This window comes from Chrysemys picta, chromosome 15 (assembly GCF_011386835.1).
Source record: "Chrysemys picta bellii isolate R12L10 chromosome 15, ASM1138683v2, whole genome shotgun sequence".
In the NCBI taxonomy this organism is placed as follows: Eukaryota; Metazoa; Chordata; order Testudines; family Emydidae; genus Chrysemys; species Chrysemys picta.
Window position 1 is genome coordinate 12,303,854 of NC_088805.1, and position 23,910 is coordinate 12,327,763.

Sequence of the window (23,910 nt, forward strand, 5' to 3'; positions counted from 1 at the left end):
GCTCAGAAGATCCCTGTCTTCTATGGAATGAAACAATTCACTTTTCTGAACTGAGCAGGCTGAGTGCTGCACTCAGCAGCTCGAGTAAAGGAAGTCATATAGGTCAGTGGATCCGTTGTCTATAATTGTACTTTGAGAGTCACCAAATGGCCAATACTATTAGCTGTTGTTTACAGGTATATGAAATTCACCCAAAGAGTCCTGTGCTGCGTAGGAAGTGTATAAATGAAGGAGAGTATGTTTAGTAACTTTGCTAGTTCAGGGGGGTCTAATTATTTTTCCCATCTTAGGTTTTGTCTGCAAGGGGGAGAATGAACCACCTACCTATTTCAGAATAACTCGCCTGTGTGGAGATACTGTTCTGGAATAAATTCTGAAATAATTACTCCATTTTGTGAGCACAGTAATTATTCCAGAACAAAGTCACTTTTATTTTTGGAAAAGTCCCCCGATGGGGAGCTATTCTGGAATTGCTATTCTAGTCAGTTTCCCCATGTAGAGAAGCCCTTGCTCTTTTGTTAGATGCTGTCTCCAAAGTATTATCACTGTTATAAGGTGTGACTTTATTGTTGATCAGCTTGAAGACCTTGACTCATTGTTTCCTCTTCTGTTCCTTTTTACTTAGAAAGGGGCTGCTCTGAAAGGCTTGCAGATGGCTGGCCCAATCTCCTCTCACTCTCTGGAGCCTTCTGGGCCTCCTGTTGGGAAGAAGGGAACCTCGGCCCTCTCAGCCCTGTTGGAAATGGAAGCCAGTCAGAAGTGAGTCTGAACGCTAAAGTTAATAAACACCCTTATCACAGAGCACCCACCTGGCCCGGGCTTCAGCACATTGGGGAATTTATCATCAAACAAAGGAAGCACCTCAGATTTTGCTCCCTGAGAGGAGTTACAACAGTGGGGCAATGCCATTCTTTTCAGTAGGACAGGGTATGTTACATCTGTACAAGTGCAAGGGCAGCAAAGAGAGAAGATTATATTAGTAATTTACAAGGACATCATCACCATGGTATCTTGGTGCATCACACGTGAAACATGTTTGTACCACTTGCTATGGGCAGCAATACTGGCCCTACCCCCGAATGAATCACCTACCCACTATGAGAGAAATAAGGAAAGTGGAGGAAGTGGTAAGGAAGTGCCTTAGTTTAGATCCACCCAGCATAGTCTTGGCTAAAAAGATGAGCCTTGCACCAGGCTCTGAAGGATGACCATTTCTGACACTGACAATTCAGAAGGATTGAGCTCCACATTTTGAGATCCTTCCATCCAGCTGGTAGGATACAACACAGTCAGTATAACATTACTTTGTATAGAATTGTTCATAAAACATTTGGGGATATGGTTTGTCAAGTCCAGTAATATATCATTAACATTCTTGAGTTATGACATGAGACATCAGCAGGTCTCTCAACTACACTCACATTCCAGTAATGAAGTTCATGTTCATGCTTGCTTATATCCGTTACTGTTACTGTTCTGAGGGTACTAAACATCATATGGGAATGTGTGTGATATATTAAGACCAAGCTAGTAGGAAAGCTGTACCAATGTCAGTGCAAACAAAACTATTTCCAGACCCTTGCTGAAGACACCCTGCTTCCAATCCGGTTGTGCCCATCTAGGACTGACAGCCATAGCTCCTCAGATGATCTATCCATTGGGGGTGTGGGAGAGAGGCAGTCTCTAAGCTAACCAGATCCCAAACCGTAGAGATCTTTATGCATTAAAACCAAGATCTTTAATGACACAGCAAATTTATTTGGAATCTCCTGATTAATGTTGTTAGAATATTCAAAATCTTCATTATGAACTAAAACACTTCAGAGGAGGTGGTAGGAAAGTTACTTCAACTCAGGAAATATAACGTACAGGGAGGAAAGAGACTAAACAGGGAATTGCTGGTGTGATTCCAAATTCCATTTTGTGATAACACTAGAGTCTTCTTTGCTCTCAGTGCTGTGGGTGGATTTGAGAGTAAGTCCCATTATCACAGACATTCTAACTCCTTGTTAACGCCCACTCGTGCTAATCAGTTTTACGCACACACTGGCATTCACCTTCCCACATGAGGAGAGAATTAATTCAAGTCCTTGAGCAGGTGACACCAGCAGGGAGATGAGTCTTGCAGAAGGATTTTTGAAGCCACAGCTCATACACTGTAGGAGACACTGCTGGTTAACTATGTTTGCATGTTAGCTTTGTGAGCTGCCTTCCTTCTCTATTGGAATAGCTTCAGTGTGTTTGATTTTCTGGTGCAAGACTAAAACCTTGTCCACACCAAAGATTTCAGCTACCAGTGTAGCTGCACCAGCGCTGGTGCAATGCAGTTTATATTGGTGCATCTTAGAAACTGAGCTACTTTTGTTTTAAATCACATCTACACCAAAGATTAGGTATGGGTGCGGCTGCACTGGTAGCTAACAACTCAGCCTAAGCAAGGCCTCAAACCTCCTAGTTACCTCTTCCCTCTGTTTTTGTGTTGGGCTTAGCAATGCATTGTGGGATGGGAGCAAGCACCTGTTCATTTTACATGAAATGTCAATTAATCTTCTTTTCTTATCTCAAAAATGTTTGTGTCAGTTCATACTGGCTCTGTTTTGACTGAATGTCCATATTTGAGATTCATCAGCTCAGGCAGAAATAGTCTATAGGTTCATGTAAAAAAAAAAAAAAAGACCTAAATAATATATTTTGGCAGTCCAAACTGCCATTTTCCTTTTTAAAAACAAACAAAATACTCAGCTACTTGTAAGAGATTTTCACTCTAACAACTCCCATCATAAGACAACAGAGTTAGTCGCATTTTATAAATTCTAGTACTATTCCTTCTGCAAATCCCTATGGAGAGTGCTCTATGATAGCTGCGTTTGCACAAAAGTGTCTGCCTAAAATGGCTGTAAAACTGAGGCTAAGTAGATGTGTTACCAGAGATAATTTAGGAATGATGGTGAGTAAATTCCAAGAGTGCTGGTACCAGATATACCACTGAAAACAAGGAGTTTGATGCTTGTGTACTAGGGGAGAGCTTTGAACATATTCAGAGGGCAGCAAGTACTGTGCGCTAGGAAAAACAGTTAATAGATTCAGGACTCCAAGGTATTGTGTATCTGGGGTAAAATCATCCTTTTCTAAAAAGCTGATAGACCCCTTTGAGGTTGAGTGTAGGGGAAAGCATCTGTCTCTAGAAAGCACAGTAATGCTTCCTCCCAAAACAATAGTTTTCAGCCAGTGTATGGTCCAACCTGGGACACTATGTAACAATATTTATGGCTTTTTATCCTTTGTTTTAGGACCCTGGGGGAGCAGCAAGCAGCAATGCTTTCTGGGAAGAGCTCTGCCCAACCTGCTGAGAGTGGGAGCATTGCCATCACTCCCACCTATGTGGACAGTCCACGCAAGGTAACAACACTCTGGCCCAGTCTCTAGTTGATACTTGAGAGAGTCTCTTCTGAAATTAACAGAGTTCTTGGAGTGATTGTACACATACATTCTACTCTTGATTCACATGTGCGCCATGCGTGTGAGGTCAGATTTTTTTTTTTAAAGCTAGCAACATCTGTTGGGGCTGCTGCTTTGCATCCTAGATGTCCTTGTGCATCCCCCCACACACCCCCAAAAAGGCAGAAAGGGTGGGGCAGGTCCAGCTATCCCTCAGTTCATTCTCAGTTCATCTCCCCTGCAGCGTTGGCCTGCTTCTCTGTGCACTGTGCTTAGTTAGTCTTCTTGCCTATTGGCAACACACAACTTGTTTTGCTTTATTTTAGATAGGTTCAGGTTTTAAGATAGAAACACCACATAGACAGCCTCCTACAGGGGATCTAGCAAAATGGCAGAAGCTAAATCTCTGAGGTTTGAAATCTGCCCCTTGTGGGAAGCTTCAATGCCACTTAATGGTGGGCTCTTTAAGTGCTTATTTTGTTTAGGAGAGGGACGTATTCCTGAGCGATGTACCTCTTTTCTAAGCAAACTCAAAGATAGAAAAGCCTGCTTAAAATTGTTCCTCTTGGAGCACTCTACAAACCTCATTGGACACTGAAAGGAAAGATGCAACTTTAGACCTCAGTCCTCCAGTCTGTCATTCTGAAGAGCCCCGGGGAGCCGAGATTCCACCCTAAGCCTCCAGAGCTATGTTGACCGAGAAGCTCCAGTTATTTGCCTCCGTTCTGGCTTTGACGTCTGATGGGGTCGGAAGGAGCACTGCTCCAGAGCTGAGGCACAGGTGCCTACTGAGTCAAGACACAAGATTCATAAGTCTGACTTGTCTCGGGATTAACTGTCGAGGGGCAGCCCACAGCCTGAGAAGGGCCCCTTTGGTATCTTGCTACTGACCATTAAGAAAGCGTTGATGGTACAGTACCCAGGGCATATACAGCATCCCCTTGAAGATCTGGGTTTGAATGTAGTTTGTATTGCAGTTGAACTGTCACTGAAGTTTTGACCTTTTCACTAATAAACATGTATTTGTATTGGAGACATAGACCTCACTGAGCTGCATGAGAGGAGAAGGTCAATACACTTAAACTTGGACAAGCTTGGTGCAGAATATGAGGACTGAAGTACATTTGCAAACCTTCAGACCCTAATTTGTGCTATAAAATCTCATCTTAAACCTCTACTGCATAGTAACCTGCACTACTTCACTCCTCTCCCCTAGTTTAAAAACCACACTGCTTTTTGCACCATTGCTGGGATTTTGCATAGCAGGACGTGGGGGAGGAGAGTGATATGGGGAACCAGCATGCTCTACAGATGGAGGAAGGAATAGCTTGGCTGTCAGTGATTCCTGCTGACTCCATTGGCAAAGTATTTTATCACATGCTACGTAGGAGACCTTGCTCTAAGCACAAATGCTGCTGGCCATAATCGAAAAGTAACCATATTAAAATCTGTCCTTCATGGAAGATTTAGTGTAGAGTTCAGACAAGTTCATCAGTCGCTGGCAGTGCTTGGATACTCCAGTGATAAACTCTTTTATAAATATCTACAAATAGAGATTTTAAAGAAAGCAAAGGGTATTTTCACATTCACAGGTTACAATTAAATGTTTCCATTTGTATATGAAAGATTCCCAACAATAGCAAACCTCATCAAGCAACTTCAGACTCACCCAAAAACATCAATAAGAGCATGTCTCAGACTTCTGGAATACATGACCTCATGCATCACATAAACATCCTAGAGCTCAAAGCCATCCACCTGGCATGCAAGGGATCCTGGCTGCTACCCCTGGGATCAACAATCCAAGTGCTGACAGACACTACCACAGCTGTGTGTTATATCAACAGACAAAAGGGAGCATTCTGAGTCAGTCACACCAAAATGCACCTTCCCAGGCTGCAGGACACTGGTGGATCAACTCAGCAGGCAGTTCTCAGACAACCATGAGTGGTTAGCATGATGAGTTAGCTTGGTACAAAAACCATTTGGGGAACACCTGGCAGTTTGTAAAGTTGCTTGCATTAGCATGTGTGTTTGGGGCCACAGCTCACCTGCCATGTTCCTGCACCAAAGAAGGTGCCAGGTTTATAACCATGTGGTGAAGTCCCTGAGGACATAAGTCATGTGTACATGTACCCCAGATACAGGCCCAGCTTAGTAACTTCAGCCTGGAGAAAGGCTTGTGCCTAAAGAAGGCAACAAAGAATGAAAACACAAATGAAAACCTAGAGAGGATCAATTGCTTTATCTTTTGTGGGAGGAGGCTCTTGGCACAAGTCCTTGGTTAGCAGCAAGGGAAGAGTCCATGCCAGGTATGTGTGTAGGAGGGGGAGTGCCCATTTAATTTGTGCATGCTTTGACATTGGTGAAATAGCTTCTCTACAGTGAATTTCTCTCCCTCTCCCCTGCACCGTAATAGAATTTGAGGCTGTGCTCAGAGCTGCATGTGCTTGGACAGGCCCCTGATCAGTGTGATGGTCTAATGTGATTGACTGGGGCATCTCTAACAAGGAGGTGGAATGTCTCAGAGCAGAGTCTGCTGATGCTCTGAATTCTGATGTGCCTGCCTATCTGGACGGAGGTGTCTTTTTGGTTTTTCACTCCCTCCCTGTGGTGACTGCACACTTGCACAACGCTGTCTTTGCTTTTCTTCACCTCCTTGTTCCTGTCACTGCTGCTGCTGCTACTGCTTCTACTTCCTCCGATGCCTTCAGGATGGGGCCTTCTTTATGGAGTTTGTTCGCAGCCCACGCACAGCTTCGACCTTCCACCCGCAGGTCAGTTTTGAATCAGATCTTCCCATCCCTGGCATCTGGACTGACAATGAAGTGCATCTCAGGTCCTGAACTTGTAACTGAGGAAGCTAGGCCTGGGCTAGTTACCACATGTGCTCACTACTTTTTGCAGTGGTGAGATGCGCATTGCACCAAAAGGACAGTAATTAATATAAAGGGACTGCTGGTGAATACACTTATTTCCATCCACAGCTCTGTATTTGTATTGTGTTTTGGATACTCCTGTACCTTTCCTTGTTATTCTTTACTTGCCAAATACTCAAACTTTTCCTTTCACTTCGTTAGTAAGTTCCTGATTTCCACCTTCCTTCACTAAATAAGAATGGCAATAGCTCTTGTCTAATTTTCTGTTAAATATCTGCTTGATAGCTGGTGCTGTAGAGAACCAGGTCAAGGTCCCACCTTAGGATTCTTAGGTCACTCAAGGATGGAAACATTGTGGAATTCACTGTGGTCTCATGGGGTAGTAGTGTCAGATGCCGTTTGCGCACTCCTTAGTACTTGGTTACAGGGTAATACATCCTCAGAGGGTGCTGCTAGTCCAAGCCAGCTCTGAGGTTGGGAGGGATGAATGTGCTGTAACTTCAATATGGAGCATCTGCCACTTTTGGCTGTATCGAAAGGGCACAATTTGCAAAGTGTGAGAGCTTGGGAGGTGGCAGCGAGGAGAGGTGACACAGAGTAAAGCCTTCTCCAACCCCCCGAACTGTCTGTCATCCTCCATCAAACTCCCTGCTGAGGGGAGCTGTATGCTGTCAGTCAGGCCCTGTGCTTGAATCTGGGCACTGTGGAATCACAAAGGCAGATAAGCCCTAATTGTACACCTGTTTGAGTTAGACTTTCTCTGCCGTTCACGTCTCCCTCACCCACTCCTCTTATGTAGCTTTTACATAATTTGTCTTTCCCTAAGCCATATGTGTTAATGACAGATGGCAGCTGATAATTACAGCCTGTCTTTTGCTGAATCTTTCTGCATTCCCGTTCTTTCTGAAAGGCTTTTATGTTAATTTTTGATAACTATTCAGTCTGCCATGGACTAGTACAAGTGTTCCTGCGGGAGGAAAGTATCCTGTAGTATCACTCAGTGACACGGCTGTGGGAGAGTGCCAATCAGTCTCCCGATACTACCCTAAAAAAAATCAAAGATAGCTGGATTATGGCTTCTTTTTAGAGAGAGAGAAAGAGAGGTGTGCATGGGTGTTTTTTGTTTTGTTTTGCATAATGAAAGCTGAAATCCCTCTGCTGAATTCACCTGCTTCAATCTCAGAGAAAGAGCTGAGGTTATCTTTTAAATTGCTCACCCCTTCCATTCAGTGACTTGAGATCCTGTTCTATCAGTTGCCATGGCTGTGTGGTGGTGCTTATTCTCAAATCTAAATCCTTTCTTGTTCGTTTTAAAATTTGAAAATATCAGACTGCAGCCAGCTTTGCTACCTTGCCACCAGTTCTCTTAGCACGGTTGCTGCTTACTTGATGATCTTTATGTTAATCTGGGTCAATTTGGGACACTGATGTAATGAATTGCAGAGTTGTCAGTAGCTCTGACCAAAGCAAGACTCTGTTTGTCTTTGTTGTATATGTATAGCTGCATAAAGGACTGCCTACCCCGGGAAGAGTCTGAGCTGGGGTGCTTACGAGAGGCTGGGGTAGTGGAAAAAGGATTGTTCTGTGAATTACAAGGTGTTGCTATGTCGCGCTCCTTACAGGTCTCTATAGATCAGACAGTTCCTCCAGCCCTAGATGGCAACATGTTGATAAACACAGGCCAGTCAGCTGATAGGGGCAGCACTCAGCCCCTTGGAAGCTCTCAGAATATAGGAGACCAGGGATATGCCACAGCTGGCTCCATTGAGAACAGGTAAGAAGAGCACAGCAGTTCTGTAATGATATTCTGTTTAATACATTCCTCTTGCTGGTAACAGGGGTGGGGGTACTTAGCATAGGAAACATAGGACAATATGTGCTGTGCTCATGCCATGTGTGTCAGCACTGGAAGGCACATGTCACTTGAAGACCATGTTCTGTGACTTAGATGGAGAATGCTGTCCTTGAATAGTGGCGCTAAAACCAGTCTTCTAGCCCAGTTGTCCAGCATTGAATGGACATGAGCCTGATTTCCCTCACCCCAACAGTCTGTTCCTTCCAGAACTTTTTTGTGGTCTATTAGTGGAGCACTCTGAGGAAGCCAGGGTTTGAATGGACATGGAAATCCAATACCTTCTCTTCTCTGAGGAGAAAGGGGTCTCTCCAGTGCGTAGTTGGATCAAGTGTGTTGTTGGAATCCAAGGGTTCCAATCTGGTGGTGAAACACGGTGGGGGAAGTGGTATTAAAAATAAACTACAGTAGCACCTGTTTCCCATGTTAGTATCTTTAAAATGGCATGTTTTGAATTGCTTCTGAACTACAGTGCATGCAAATAGGGTTTGTATAGCATGAGTAAATCCAGTGCAAAAATGTGCTTACAGCTTTTACCTGTTCTTTAGTCATCTGTTTATTCCTTAAAGGTAACTAACTCCTCCCCTTTGCTCTGTGCTGCACTAAGGAGGTTTCCTAAGGCAAGAGCTACATGCGTAGACTCTCCTGCCTTTTGCAAATTACTGGCACATGCACCAAGAACAGAAGATAAAACGTGGAACAATTATTGCTGTGAAGAGAAGAAACTGCAGCTCTCCTAAACATCTGTCAAACTAGACTGGCAGCTACAGGACTGTTAAACACAATTTTGTTTACTTTCCAGCTCTCAGCAGTCTTCTGCAAGCTCCCTGACTACTTCTTCCACTCTGATCGAGATTCTTGAAGCCATGAAGCACCCCACGTAAGTTTTGAGTCAAAACATGCCTAAAATCTCACTATGAGGCTTTGAAGCAGGATTTGATGGGTGAGCACCCAATGGAAGAGTTTCATGGTCTATGGTGGAATAGCTTTTCTTTAGCAGTCTTCGTATTATTCAGTTCTAGCCTCTCCCAGCAGGAGTCCCTGTAGAAATTAAGGTACAAAAATGAGGCTACATAGAATTCAGGTGCTACAGTCCCAGGCCTGCCTAAGCAGGAGTCACTGTAGAGGGAGTAATTTAGGAGCTTTCTCCATTGCAAAATACAAACTTCTGCAGTCTCAGAGACTAACGGTACACAAGCTACAGAGAACTTCAGATTTCTCATTCTGGGTTTTCCTCCTCTGCAGTAGTAATTTTTCTGTCTTTCTGTGTGATTTCAGTTCATGTTAATTACATGCTTAACGTGTTGGTATTCAGTACAGGGATCCAGCTGCTCTCTGAACAGAAGGGCCTCTCTCCGTATTGTTTCATCAGTGCTGAGGTAGTCCACTGGCTGGTGAACAACCTGGAAGGGGTGCAGACCCAGGCTATGGCCATTGACATCATGCAGGTGAGAGAATTGACAAGAGGGCAGGTGGATGAGCCAGAAATGTCCCATTCACTGGGGAAAGCATAGATGTTTGGGAAACTGTATTGTGTGTCTGTGTCTGTGTCTCATTTAAAATCCTCTTACTAATATATTTTTCAAGAGTGTCTCCACTACTATGTATGTATAGGGAAATGTGACCTTCTTTCACCAGGTTTTTATATCTCTCCTTCCCCCAATAAGTGTTGGCTTGAGATGGAGATCACAATAAATATGCAACAATGTTTGTTTTGTAAGTCAGATACTGGCTGGAAAAAATATTTTCTTCAATGGTTTGATTTTAGATGTCCTATCACAGAACAGTGTGATGATGTGCAATAGGTGTTGTATTTTTTTCCCCTGCTGGTGTGATGGTGGCAGTTTTACATACAATCTCACACTGACTGGTGGTTACCAAAAGCCCTAGTTTTAGCTAGGAGTGTAAGTCACTACAGTGTGGTTGTATTTTCTTCTAACTGCTTTGGGTACTGGAGCTGTCACGAGAACAGTGAGCATTAAACTGTTCTGTTCAAGGATACTTAAATAAGTACACACACTATATGTAATACTCACTCACTCACTCACTCTGCATGGTAGGTTTTTCTCTTCCCTGTTGAACCACATCATCAGGGTTTGTGTTTTGAGGCTCAGAAATACTCTAGAATTCACTTCTATTGAGACTCCACACCAGCTAGCACAGAGGATCCTAAAACCTTTCTGAGCCCTGAAGCCATGTGATGGCTACTTGCAGCTCCCTGAAAACCCATATGTAAGACAAAGGCACATAAGTAAGAGGGCAAACGCTGGAGGTAGTAGGCAGATTGGAAAGAGACTAGTTAGTAGGGAACTTCAAAGGAACAAAATACAAATTATCTGGAAGATGAGGACTTCTGACCCTGTTCGCTACTAGCCTGCTGGGTTTTCAGCACGTCTAGGGAAGCATTGCTGCCGTTCTCATCTTTACAGGTGAGGAGCTTGAACCTTTAATGTCTCCAAAGGAAAGACCCACTTTCCTTATGTCTCCCCATTCCCACCCCAAAGCCCCGATTCACCACTGAAAGCTGCTTTTCATTTGTTTTTTCTTTAGAAAATGCTGGATGAGCAGTTGATTGTTCACGCATCTGGAGAGGCCTTGCGCACCTTCATCTATGGGTTTTACTTCTACAAGATTGTCGTTGATAAGGAGCCGGACCGAGGTCAGACTTTTTGCCCCTCAGTGTAGACCTTGAATTTTGTTGAGTTGTTGTAGGTGTTGCTGCAGAAGTGTATTCTGAGAAGGGATTTGAAAGGGGAGCATCCTTAAATAAATGTTTGGAGGAGGGGGGATAGTGTATAGGGATCCAAAGTGATGCCCTAGCCTTTGTGAATGTAACACTAAAAAAAAAAGGGTAATTTAATGACAGATGGACAACTCAACTCTCCCCACCCTCCTCACCACATACCTTTAGAAAAGATCACCAAATTTCCTTGAACTGTCGACTCAAAGGATGGGAATCGGAAGACAAATGTGAGATCTCCAGCTCCCTCTGAACCTAGGCTCTAGAAATTCAGGAAGTGTAATGGTACCTTATGTGTTAAGGGGTCCTTGTTCTTGACTGACAACTCTTTCCCATTGCCTTTATCCAGGGGGTATGCAGCAGCCACCCACCATGTGGCACACAGCAGCAATGGACGATTTCTCCACTTTCCAAAGGAAATGGTTCGAGGTGGCATTTGTGGCAGAAGAGCTCTTGCACTCAGAAATCCCAGCATTCCTCCTGCCCTGGCTTCCCAGCCGCCCAGCCTCTTACGCAAGTAGGCACAGTTCCTTTAGCCGCAGTTTCGGAGGACGGAGCCAGGCAGCCGCACTATTAGGTAGATGCGGAACACAGATGACATCTGGTGAAGTACAAGGGAGTGTTTTGAAGGGGAATGGCAGCCAACCAAGGGTATGATCTCACGTGGACCAGTAACAGGCTGCAGATCTCATGCTGGCCGTACATTTGTCATGCAGGTGGTCTCATTGTCATGTCTCTGGGATGCGTTTCACTGGCTGAGAGGAACAATCTGTATCTTGGTTACCTAAAAGTAAAATATTCCCACCTTCCTCTAGAGTTTGAGGAAGAGATAATACTCCTCTCCCGTCTTCATGGGAGGCTGGTGTGACTCTTCAGAACCACATGATGGAGTTCAGTCCTTGCTGGGCACATGGAAATGATGACATGTGAGAACAGAGCACCAAAACTTCATTTAACTAAGTCTAAAGTCTAATACTTGCTCAACAAGTGTTTGCCAGTGGCAAGAGCCCTGGTGATACTCTTCCTGTGGAGAGTGGAATGTAGGAGAGTCCTGTGTACTGTGACACTTGGAGACCATGGTGGCATCAATCTAGGCTGAAGAACTCCAGGTCCGACATCTGGGGCCACAATTACAAAAGATACCAGCAGTGTGAATGAACTGGGGTTTTGAATCTGGAACATCAGAGCATGCAATGGGAGTGGGTGTCATTATCCCATCTTGAAATCTCCTTCCATTGTAAAGCACTTCTCACTAGAGTGCCACAGAGACCACACGGTGCCTTTTTTACCACTAACAGCCAGTGAAACTCACTAGTTATATGTCCTAATATGTGTGCTTTGTCATCTTCTTGTTGCATTTCCAGGCCAGCTTGAGTCACTTGCTCCTGCCACATGCTATATGTTCCCTGTAAAACATGCTAGAAAAGTCATTGCCATAACTTCAGATTTATAAGATGCATCTTATAAAGTCCCATCTAAATTAGAAAGCGAGAACCCCCAATGCTCTTCTAATATATATTTGACTCTTCTGAAGAGAAGTGACATCACCCTTCTTCTTGTATAGTCACTGTATCTTCTAAATTTGAAGCTATGGTAACCTGTCTATATTTTTGAAAGCTTTGTTCGAAGAGGAACAGCATAAGCAATAGAAAAATGAGGGGAGGGGCCTAGAACAATAAGCTAACAATTCTATTATCTTAAGCTACCATGTGAGCAGGAGGCTCTTTACCTACTACACACTAAAGCTAACCTTTTGGCCAGTACAAAACCTTATTGGCATAATTAATAAGCTCGGTGAACCTGAGCCCAGCCTGGTGTCCAGATAGTGTGTGGTTCAGAGGACTGAAGCTCAGGAGACCTAGGTTCTGCTCATGAAACTATATCTGACTCACTATGCAGCTTTGGTAAACCACTTCTCTTCTCTGTTCCTCAGTTTCCCCATCGTAAAATGGGGATAATGATCCATAATCCGTTTTGCTGTCCTGGGATGAAAAGCGCTTCCATACTGCTACTGTTGTCCATTATGGTTTGTTCTAAAGGATGACTGGATTTTCCTACAGTAAACAATGTGGTGTTACCTGTTCTCAGAAGGAAACCTGTTTGTGTGCCGCTTCAGTGCTGTTTCTCATCTAAACACTCCAAAACCATTACCAGTACATCTGAGCTTTACTAACCCCAATGGCAGCCGGTCCACGTGACTTCATTTGTTCCTCTCTTGGCTTTGGCTGCATTTGATTTCTTCCCCTCCTCCACCTTCCCTAAATGTCAGCCTGTGATATGAAACAGCATGCAAGTGTTGGGAGCTCTGGAACAAGCTCTGTGTACCCGTAAAATCCTTATCCTTGCCAATTTCCCTGTCACTTGTCTGATGATTGTCCCTTTTCCCTTCCCAATGAAAATCTGATCTGTGATATACGTAATCTTGTCCCTTTTGATTTATAGCAATGCATGCTGCACTAGTAATTATAACCATGTACATAGTTAATCTGTGGTTGAAGAATAACCTGTCTGCTCCTCCTCTCCAATGTGCCCTATAACTCATTAGTTAATACTGGTACAAGACACAGTTGGGAAGCAGGTGAGTTCTCTTAAAACCAGCCAAGTGTATGGAAAGTCAGAGGTCTTCTATTATAGCGTCCAATTAGGACCATTTTCTAAGAACCCATTTGAGTCTCCTAAATTTAGAGACACTTAAAATGCTAATCCAGTGATAGTTTTGGGATTGTTAGGAGCGCTCCTATGGGGATTTGCCTCCAGTTGGTCTGTGAATAGAGGCACCGGGTAAGGTAGAAAGAGACAGTTTGCAGTCTTGATGGAGAGTCCTGTGTTACCAGTAACTTGGAGGAGGAACCATCTAGCAGTGGAGCAGGGAGTTCATTCTTCGGCGTGTGCTAATTTATACAAATTGGCTGGTGTATTGTTGTGTCTGGCAGTTGCGCTGGCAGACAGCACCTGCCTTCCTTACTGATTGAGCTGCTTCTGCTTTACCTCCTATTGGGATGCTGCCTTCAAACATCTCAAAGTGGGTTTCTGTGGTGGTTCATCATTTACATTACATTACATGGCTCCTGAAAAGCTGGTATTGTAACTTTAAGATGAGCCCCCAAGCTACCCACAACAGTGCATCTTCAGTGATATCTGAGTAAAAAGGCAGGAAGAAAAATAAAAGAATAAGAGGTTGGTATGTCTGACAATACCTGGCCTAGATGGGAGTTGGAGGAGATAAATCTTTTCCAGGAAGTGATGAGACTTATTTACAAAAGAGCATCTGCATGGTGCTCTCCAAGATGACATCTCTGGCATTTATTATTATTTATTTCTCTCTCTTTTTCTGTTGGCAAGCTAAAGTAATTGCAGCATAAACAATAGGATGTTGCACTGTTAACCCAGCCTCCCAGAAAATGGTCTCCAGACAAATTAGAGCAGAAGCAAAGGTGGGAACTCTGCCCCAATTCCCTCCATGTTGGGGGTGAATTTCAAAACTTAATTGGGAACTTTTAAATGCGAAGACTACAAAATATGAGCAATTCCTTTTCTCTGCTTAAAAAATACCAAACAACTAATGAAAGACAGTTCAAATATGCAGGTTGGGAAATGTCACAGCAATATTAACACAGCCATAGTGCATATTGTTGGTGTTTTATGTCCAATATTGAACAGCATAGAAACATATTAAACTAAGGCATGTAATAAGAAAAACAAGAAATGGCAGCCTAGTTTAAGGGGTAGGGCCTTATTCCTGGCTTTGCTGCTGACTTGCTGTGTGACTTTGGGCAAGTCCCTCCCCCTTCCTGTGCCTCTGTTTCCCATCCCACCCTTTGTGTTTTAGGCTGGTCTACACTAAAGCTGTAAGTCGACCTAAGTTACGCTACTTCAGTTACGTAACTGAAGTTGATGTTACTTAGGTTGACTTACAGCAGTGTCTACACCACACTGTGTCGACGGGAGACACACTCCCGCCGACTTACCTTGCTCTTCGTTGACAGGAAAGCGCTCTCCCACCGACTTAGCGGGTCTTCACTGGACCTGCTAAATTGACGCCACTGCATCGATCGCAGCAATGCCAAGTTAGGCCTAAGTGTAGACAAGCCCTCACTTATTTAGAGTGTAAGCTCTAGGGGGCAGGTACTTTCTTTTACTATGTGACTGTACTATGTGGCCTCGCACAATGTGGCCCTGATCTTGGAGGGGGCCCCTAGGCACTACAGAAATACTAATTTCAAAAAGGAAAAGAATGCTACCTAAATGCAATAAGCTAAAGATGATAATGCTGTAGGAACCTTTTTGGTTTTTTGCCTTTTTAAAAATTTTAATGTGCAGCCTTAACATTGCATTAATGTAGACCACTTTTGTGGGACTCTGGAAACTAAATGCATTCCTCATCTCCTTTTGGCTGTCATTGTAAACTCTGGAATACTCCTTCCCTGATGTAAAAATGTTCAGTGTTGTGATTTGTATGGAGATATGTAAAGAACATTATCATCAAATTGGAATGCCTCAGAGGCAAATGTTACACGGTTAGCCCTCCCTAGCACCTTCTGTTCCACACTGGAATACTACTAAATTCTAGAACAGCTCCACTTTTAATTAGTAGGTTCAGGGACTGATTCACTTCCTAGAGGAGAGAGTCCCTGTCTACCCCAGTTTAGATGTCACTGGACTGTTTAGAGTAATATTTTCTGGAGGAAAGGAATTGGGGCAGCAGAGTTCCCTGGTGTGGGTGGAATTCTCTTCTCCTTTTCATTCTTGTGATTTAGGCTAGCAAGATTCTTGGACTATTTTTGTTGGCCCTAAAAGTGCAAGGCAGGGGGATGAAGCAACCCGTGCCTAAAACTAATGTCTCATTTTAATTTTCTTTCTCTCCCCTTCCCCCTCCTGGATGCATTTTTTTTTAAATACTCTTGACTCCATATCTGCATAGCTGCCACAGTACCTGAGCAGCGGACAGTGACGCTGGATGTGGATGTGAATAACCGCACTGACCGCCTGGAATGGTGCAGTTGTTACTACCATGGCAATTTCTCGCTGAATGCTGCCTTCGAGATCAAATTGCATTGGATGGCAGTAACAGCAGCTGTTCTCTTTGAGATGGTAAGGGTCCTTGTGTCCTGGATGCTCTCAAACTTGCCAGGCTGATTAAATGTGTGTCCTTACCTGAGTGCGCAGGGAAATGCAGCAAGGCAATTAGTGGGAAGTCAGTGAAAAGTGCTAGGACAGATGCTGTGGAGTGAAGTTTGTATCTTTTTGAAGGACAATTTTGCTGATTGTTGCTACTGCTATGCATGTGTGTTGCTGAGTTTGAGTGTCTCTTATCATTGTTATAAATCAGTGTGTTTAGTCACTCTAGCCTAGGTGTAGCATTCTCTTACTTCTAATGAGTTAACTCACCCTGTGCAGAGGGCCAGCATGAGGCCAAGGCATAATTTTAAGTCCCGCTTGAGCCACTGTGTGTAGCCTTTGACCCTGTGCAGAGAGCCAGCACAGTTTAATCCACTGTGCCTTGACTTTTAAAACGAAAAGCAGTGACAAAGTTTTAATGGAGCCCCTTGGGTAGGCAGCCTGTTGTCCCAGTTCAGCAAAGAGGCTTTTTAAAAACGCACTGACAACACCAAGGATAAAAATACAAGAAAAACTATTCTCTCCATTTGCTGTTTACTTTAACTTTGTTTCTTTTTCTTATTTGGCAAGTTCTGTATCAAGAGACTGGCATTCAGAAATCCCAGACTGTTTACTCCCCATTCAACCCCTTGGCATTGGTCACGTAGATCCTCTTCTAATGGAAATTTTGTTCCAGTTAAGCAGTCCTTGGCCACTCACTGTAATCAGGCTAAATCAGTTTCCTTAGAAATATCCCATTTTAAGTGCATTCATAAGAACAGCTATAATGGATCGGGCTAGATGGACCACTGGCCTGACCCCAATATCCTGTCCTCCAACAGTGGCCAATGCCAGATGCTTCAGAGGGAAAGAACAGAACAGGTAACCATCGAGTGAGCCATCCCCTGTCATCCACTCACAGCTTCTGGCAGCCATAGGCTAGGGACATCCAGAGCATGGGGTTGTATCCGTGACCATCTTGGCTAATAGCCATTGATTGACCCTGTCCTCCAGGAACTTATCTAACTCTTTTTTTGAACCCAGTTATACTTTTGGCCTTTACAACATCCCCTGGGGATGAGATCCACAGGTTGCCTGTGCGTTTTGTGAATTTTTTTGGTGTGTGTTTGTTTTAAACCTGCTGCCTATTAATTTCATTGGGTGACCTATGGGTCTTGTGTTGTGTAAAGGAGTAAATAATACTTCCTTATTCACTTTCTCCAAACCATTCATGATTTTATATACCTCTATTATATTCCATGCCCCTCCCTGCCCCCCCCCCCCCAAGTCATCTTTTCCAAGCTGAAAAGTCCCAGTCTTTTTAATTTCTCCTCATATGGAAGCTGTTGCATATCCTCATTTTTGTTGCCCTTCTCTGTACTTTTTCCAATCCTAATAAATCTTTTTTTGAGATGGGGTGACCAGAATTGCACACAGTATTCAAGGTGTGGGCGTACTGTGGATTTATATAATGACTTTATGATATTTTCTGTCTTATAATCTCTCTCTTTCCTAATGGTTCCTAATATTCTGATGCTGCACATTGAGTGCATGTTTTCAGAGATCTACAATGATTCCAAGATATTTCTTGAGTAGTAACAGCTAATTTAGAGTGCATCATTTTGTATGTGTAGTTGGGATTATGTTTTCCAATGTGCATTACTTTGCATTTATCAACACTGAATTTCATCTGCCAGTTTGTTGCCCAGTCACCCAGTTTTCCGAGATCTCTTTGTAACTCTTCACAGTCTACTTGGGATGTAACTATCTTGAGTAGTTTTGTATCATCTGCAAATTTTTCCACCTCACTGTTTATTGCTTTTTCCAAATCATTTAGGAATATGTTGAACAGCACTGGTCCCAGTACAGATCCCTGGAGGACACCACTATTTACCTATCTTCATTCTGAAAACTGACCATATATTCATACCCTTTTTTGCTATCTCTAACCAGTTACTGAGCCATGAGAAGACCTTTCCTCTTCTCCCATGATTAATTAGTTTCCTTAAGAGCCTGTGGTGAGAAACCTTGTCAAAGGCTTTCTGAAAATTCAAGTACACTATATCCACTGGATCACCCTTGTCCACCTGTTTGTTGACCCCTTCAAAGAATTCTAATTGGTGAGGCATGATTTCCCTTTTCAAAAGCCATGTTGACTCTTTCCCAGCAAATCATGTTCATCTATGTGTCTGATAATTCTGTCCTTTACTGTAGTTTCAATCAGTTTGCCTGGTACTGAAGTTAGGCTTACCTGCCTGGTATTACCAGGATCACCTCTAGAGCCTTTTAAAAAAATTGGTGTCACATTAGCCATCCTCCAGTCATCTGGTACAGAAGCTAATTTAAATGACAGGTTACATACTTTAGTAGTTCTGCAATTTCACATTTGAGTTCCTTCAGAACTCTTGGGTGAATACCATCTGGTCTTGGTGACTGATTACTGCTTGTTTAATTTATCAGTTTGTTCCAAAACCTCCTCTAATGACATCTCAATCTGGGACAGTTCCTCAGATTTGTCACCTAAAAAGAATGGCTCAGGTTGGGGAATCTCCCTCATATCCTCTGTAGTGAAGACTGATGCAAAGAATTCAGTTAGCTTCTCTGCACCGGCCTGATCTAATTGATCATTCTGATTTATGTGGCATGCCTTTAAAAAATACAATTTTGAAATCTTGTATTTGTGCTGCTTTGCGTATGAAGATGATTGCATGCTCAGTATGCAAAGCAGGCAAAGCCCCTTGGTAGTTGAGCATGTCTGATTTGTTCTTGGCGAGACAAATTGCTTTTATGCACATAAGTACTCCTTTCCATGCAGCTATACATGATGTGATTCATTATTTGAATCCCTTCACAGGTTCAGGGTTGGCATCGGAAAGCTACATCCTGTGGTTTCTTGTTGGTTCCAGTCCTGGAGGGTCCGTTTGCGTTGCCCAGTTACCTATATGGAGACCCACTTCGAGCACAGTTGTTCATCCCACTCAATGTTAGCTGCTTGCTGAAGGAGGGCAGTGAGCATCTGTTTGATGGTAAGAAATATTCCCCAGCCAGCCTTGGGTACCTTCTTGTAGGGAGAACTCTCACTGGGATGTGAATCACACCTACGATATGATCACTGGCTGGATAAGATGCCTGCCATTACATTCCCTCCCATCTACTGTTAAGGGTACAGCTCATTCAGGATGAGGAGGGAAGCTGTACTTCAGGGCAGTTGGCACACACCACAGCATCATGTTGGTGGTGAGAGGTGCCCATCATCAGGGAGAGTTCCATGTCCTTCATTCTCCTCTGTTGCCATGACACTGAATGCTCCTATAGAAACTATATCAGGTAGTTACCCCTGCTGTCATTTTGTAAAAATTATAAAAGCCCATTCTGCCAGCAGCTCCCACCCGTCTCGCTAGCCAGTCTGCATTTGTATCTTGCATTTGTTTGTTCCCTCCTCTCTGAGATTACATTAGCTAGACTTCCATGGTTAGCATCCTCTTTTTGTTGCCATGGTTACATTCTGGGTAGGAAGGTTTGCTCATGAGATTAAGTACTAGGAACAGCAATCCTTTTTTTTCTTCAGCATGACCTCTCCCTTCCTAGTGACGCTATTGTGATAAGCCTCAACTGTGAGCCTTGCCCAGAGGTCAGAGCTTCATGAGTCCCAGCACAGAGAGATCCATCATACAGCTGGTGCAGAGGGATGATCTGAAAAGGATCACAGTTTACAAATTTTAAAAATTCATTTTATTGATTAAATTGTTCTCACCCCTGGAGTCTGACTGTAAATGCAGAAAGAGCAATGAATATTCTACATGTTGTGGTACAGGTGTAGCCCCACTGGCTTTAAATAGACTATTTTTAATGCAGTGGTGCTCAAAATGGTAGTCACGCTCATTTTTTTTTTTCCTGATCCTCACTAAATAAAAATATATTCATGATTTGGGGTTAGGGACCCTCATGGAAGGATAGTTGGTCTTAACTCCAAGCCTTCCCCCTTGCCAAAACGAAGTTCTTATTGATGCCCAAAGGTGGGCAAAGTGGAAACACAGGACAATATTTTGATAGTATTGCAAGAGCAACAAACAGTGAAACCACCCCTCTCAAATCCTATGTATTTACTGTTTTTATGTAGTTACAGGGTCACAAAAGCCAAATCCGGGGTTGGTTCATGAGTCAACTGTTGGTGTTTTTAAAAAACCCTCTTAATGGAATGCGGGGAGTTCAGGGCGAGTGCTGACAGATAAAATAGGACCAAAGGAGGTGGCTTAAAGGAATAGGGAGAAGCACACAATGGAGTTGGCCTGGGGAAGCCTCTTATGGGTTGGTAAAGATTAAATGGTTTCAGTTGACCTTTGTCTGGTTCTCTTGTTTCAGGCTTTGAACCTGAAACTTACTGGGATCGCATGCATCTGCTCCAGGAGGCAATTGCACACAGGTATGTGCGGAGCAGGGTAGATGAGAGTTAAATCCATCTTTGGGTATGATGTTGGAGTGTGGTGTAAAGATCTAGTCAGATTTTGGAGCTTTAAAGTAGTACTGTTAAACTTGAAACCATGGGCTATGTGTCTCCCTGAAGTCCTCTGAAAGATACTAAGTTAATTAGAATGTCTTCAAATGTGCACAGTTGGCAGTGGGTGGGAATGGGATGGATGCTCTCAATATGTCGGAGGAACGTTCTCGCTCATTAGCAAACCCTACTGATTGTCTCAGGTGTAACATCAGGTTCTAAAGGTGTCCCATTCTCTTAGGCTAGAAGCAGGTAAATTGTCATATCTCTGATAGGGACTGTCATGTCATGTCTGAGTGATAACTTAAGTGACTGATAATAAGCAGGTAACTGGGATCTGACACCTGTAGTGAGAGGCTGGGAACAATTTGAGGAGGAATTGATGGTGTTCTTTTGAACACTGCTTAGTGAGAGAAGGGCCAATAAGGGTGGAGGAGTTAATTGGAAGGCACAAATAAGCTTCCCAGTGCCGATCCTTCCTGCCTTTGGCTGGCTGTGTAACATCCTGTTATGGATCTTCACAAAGCCTTCAGTGTGGTTCCTGGCTGGCAGTTGGTTTCACAGTGCTTAACTCAGGCTCTTTCTGTCATGGAGAAGCTGGCTCTTGGAATGGATCTTTTCTTGCTTCAAAATGGTGTTTTCTTCAGCCCAGAGGGGGATGTGTGTTCCCAAAGCAGTACTAGTCCTCTGACAGGACTGTCCAGCCTGACCAGACAATTCCTATAACTTGATGCACCATACCAGAAGCTGTTCTGTAGCTTTCTCCTAATTTTGTGTGTGTACGTACGCACACACACACACACACTTTTCATACATTAGCTAGGAGAGCAACCCCACCCCCATGCTCAGGAAAAAACAGGACTGGAGAATGTGGGGATCCCTTCCTTCCCTCTTTGCCTCCTTCCCTTTGGGCCATGAGAAGGATGTGCATATGTGTTGGGGAAATATACCCCCTCCCCCCGACCCTTTCCCATCCAATGGATTGTAGGAGTCCCAAAAGGAATAGCCTCATTCTTTCTAGTGTTTGTTTCCCCAGATTTGGATTTGTGCAAGATAAATACTCTGCCTCTGCATTCAACTTCCCATCTGAGAACAAACCCCAGTACATCCATGTCACAGGTAAGCAATGCTTGGTAGGCAATGAGAGCCCTGGGGGGATTATAGGCAAGGGAGAGCCATTCTTGCACTCCTAGTTCCAATGTTCTCCTTCAGTAGCCCTGATCAGCTGGCAAATAGCTGTAGCAACTGGGACAAAGGATCATAATAAACAGAAAGCAATGGAGAGGCCAGTCATCTCCTACAATAAGTATAAAGCATTATTACTTTTGCCATTAGTAAAAAGCAGCAGGTTGAGTACCTGCTTTAAGGAATCTCTGAGCCTCGTTAACCTTGCAGGTAGCAGGGAGGTAATGCTGAGTGCATCTTTACCTGCCACACGAGACAATAAATGAAACTCAGTCTAATTTTCCCTTAGAAACATTTGGGTCAGCTGACACTGCTAGGATCTAGACTTGACCACAGATTAAACTCCTGTCCATTTCCCACAGGGACAGTTTCGCTGCAGCTACCTTACTCCAAGCGGAAATTTTCCTGTGGGCAGCAACGACGGCGGCGCAACTCCACCAGCTCAACCAATCAGAACATGTTTTGTGAAGAGCGCATTGGTTACAATTGGGCCTACAATACCATGCTGACCAAAACATGGAGGTCCAGTGCCACAGGGGATGAGAAGTTTGCAGATCGGTTGCTGAAAGACTTCACAGAGTTCTGCTGGAACAAAGAAGGCCGGCTCGTCCTGTTCTGGACTGGCTGTCTGGATAAGATGCATGCCAGTGCACCGTGAGATAGTGCATCTGCAGGAGAGAAAATTCAAAGCTTGGGAGTGTGATGAGGAGGAAGATGCAGAGAACAGCCAGATAAGACCATTCTTAGGGTGAATTTACCTTGGAACCCAGCCTAATCTGAGCAGTATTCCTATTGATAATCAATAGAATCTGAGTGGGCTTTTGGGAGAAGAGACTATGGCCCAAGGCCACTCCTATCGCACCAATACTCATCACCTGAACAGAGCCATACTTCAAATAGTTGCATCCCCTACTTGCCAGAACTCAGCTAAACTGAGAGAAGGCAAGACTTTGAGACCAGGGGTTTGTCACAGGAAAAAGAGGTCACCATACATTTCTGTGATCTTTGGAAATGACCAGGTGTTGTAAGCCTGTGACATGTCAGGCAAAATCATGCCTCACATCTCTGGCATGTATGTTTGTGTGCATATGTAAGATACACTGTATTATACAATCATGGGAAGTGTTTATATGTTTTAATATATTAAATAAAAAAATGCAGAAAATCAAAAGTGTAATGTTCTGCCATAATTCAGGCAGTGAGTAAAAGAGAAGGTGAATAGAGCCCTGCACAGATACAAAATGTGTATCCTCATCCAATCCGTGGATTTGCGGGGCTCTATAGGTCAATAAAGGAGTATGCAGAAGATGGAGCCTTACCAGAGGGAAGTTGTTTCCTTAGAGCAAGCATGAAGTTTTAATGCTCATGAAAAGGTCACAGTTATTTTAAATTTCAGTTAAAGTGGGTCTCTGCCCTTTAAGCTTTCAGGACTTGCTGTTCTGGGCTCTGGACCCAGAGATGTGTGTCATGCTGCAGGAACAAGGAATCAGTTGCTGTAGGCGAGGATCCAAGTCTAGGGAGAAATCAATGACAGCTAAACATAAGATGCAGCTGATTACAGGAATGAGGAAGATTGTGAACAGACATGAGAGAGAAAGATCATAAACATTGTTTCAACAAAAATGTGTCTTTATCACAAAAAAGTTTCTGTATCCAAGACCCATTGTGTGAGTGACTATATCTGATATCAGTACGCATATAGAAAAGACTGTCTGGCTTGAGCTGCCTACCACCCTCTTCATTTAATTCATCTAAGTGTATTGTAATTACCAGTGCATGTCCGATTCCTATTAGATTTTTAAAAAATTTCATCTCCTACCATTCACGTACCTTGCTGTCACCTAGTTTCCTCAACTGGATGACTATAAAAAGTATCATTTTACATATACAATAGCCACTTCGTGTAACTAAGCTTCTTTTTTGTTTGTTTTTTTTAAAGTTCATCTCTACGATTTTCTATGTGCAAGGAAGGATCGGGGGTGGAGGGGGAGAAGCAAATCACATTGGAATGTTTACTTAAAGGTTTTATAAACGACCCCTTTTTAAAAAATGAGACAATCCTACCACAGGTCTGTGTTGGTTTCTAAAGTTCAGCAGCTATATTTATTTCTGGACGGTCCAGTCTACACTGAAATGTGGTTAGATTTTAAATCCCTCAGAAACCTAACTTTGAATGAAAATGCTGCCCCCTCTCTACTAGCCCTTGCGTTGCGTTTATTGGAGC

The 23,910-nt window shown here is 43.4% G+C and overlaps 1 protein-coding gene across 20 annotated transcripts in view; it reads left to right on the forward strand.

Annotated features, from left to right (window-relative positions):
* The window catches only part of DEPDC5 (DEP domain containing 5, GATOR1 subcomplex subunit), a 59,408-nt gene extending 36,551 nt beyond the window's left edge, over positions 1-22,857 (forward strand). For 8 of the 20 annotated variants that reach the window (XM_065567892.1, XM_065567896.1, XM_065567895.1 and 5 more), the window contains 13 exons: positions 626-759; positions 3,291-3,399; positions 6,153-6,215; positions 7,940-8,091; positions 8,972-9,049; positions 9,485-9,617; positions 10,720-10,828; positions 11,259-11,486; positions 15,831-16,000; positions 18,861-19,032; positions 20,369-20,429; positions 21,538-21,620; positions 22,049-22,857. In XM_065567892.1, the coding sequence (XP_065423964.1) occupies positions 626-759; positions 3,291-3,399; positions 6,153-6,215; positions 7,940-8,091; positions 8,972-9,049; positions 9,485-9,617; positions 10,720-10,828; positions 11,259-11,486; positions 15,831-16,000; positions 18,861-19,032; positions 20,369-20,429; positions 21,538-21,620; positions 22,049-22,344 (1,788 nt within the window). In that variant the 3' untranslated portion in view covers positions 22,345-22,857. Of the gene's footprint in view, positions 1-625; positions 760-3,290; positions 3,400-6,152; positions 6,216-7,939; positions 8,092-8,971; positions 9,050-9,484; positions 9,618-10,719; positions 10,829-11,258; positions 13,488-15,830; positions 16,001-18,860; positions 19,033-20,368; positions 20,430-21,537; positions 21,621-22,048 lie in introns of those variants that run through there. The other 12 variants (XM_065567899.1, XM_065567902.1, XM_065567900.1 and 9 more) reach the window with 8 other exon arrangements.
* The last annotated feature ends 1,053 nt before the right edge of the window (positions 22,858-23,910 follow it).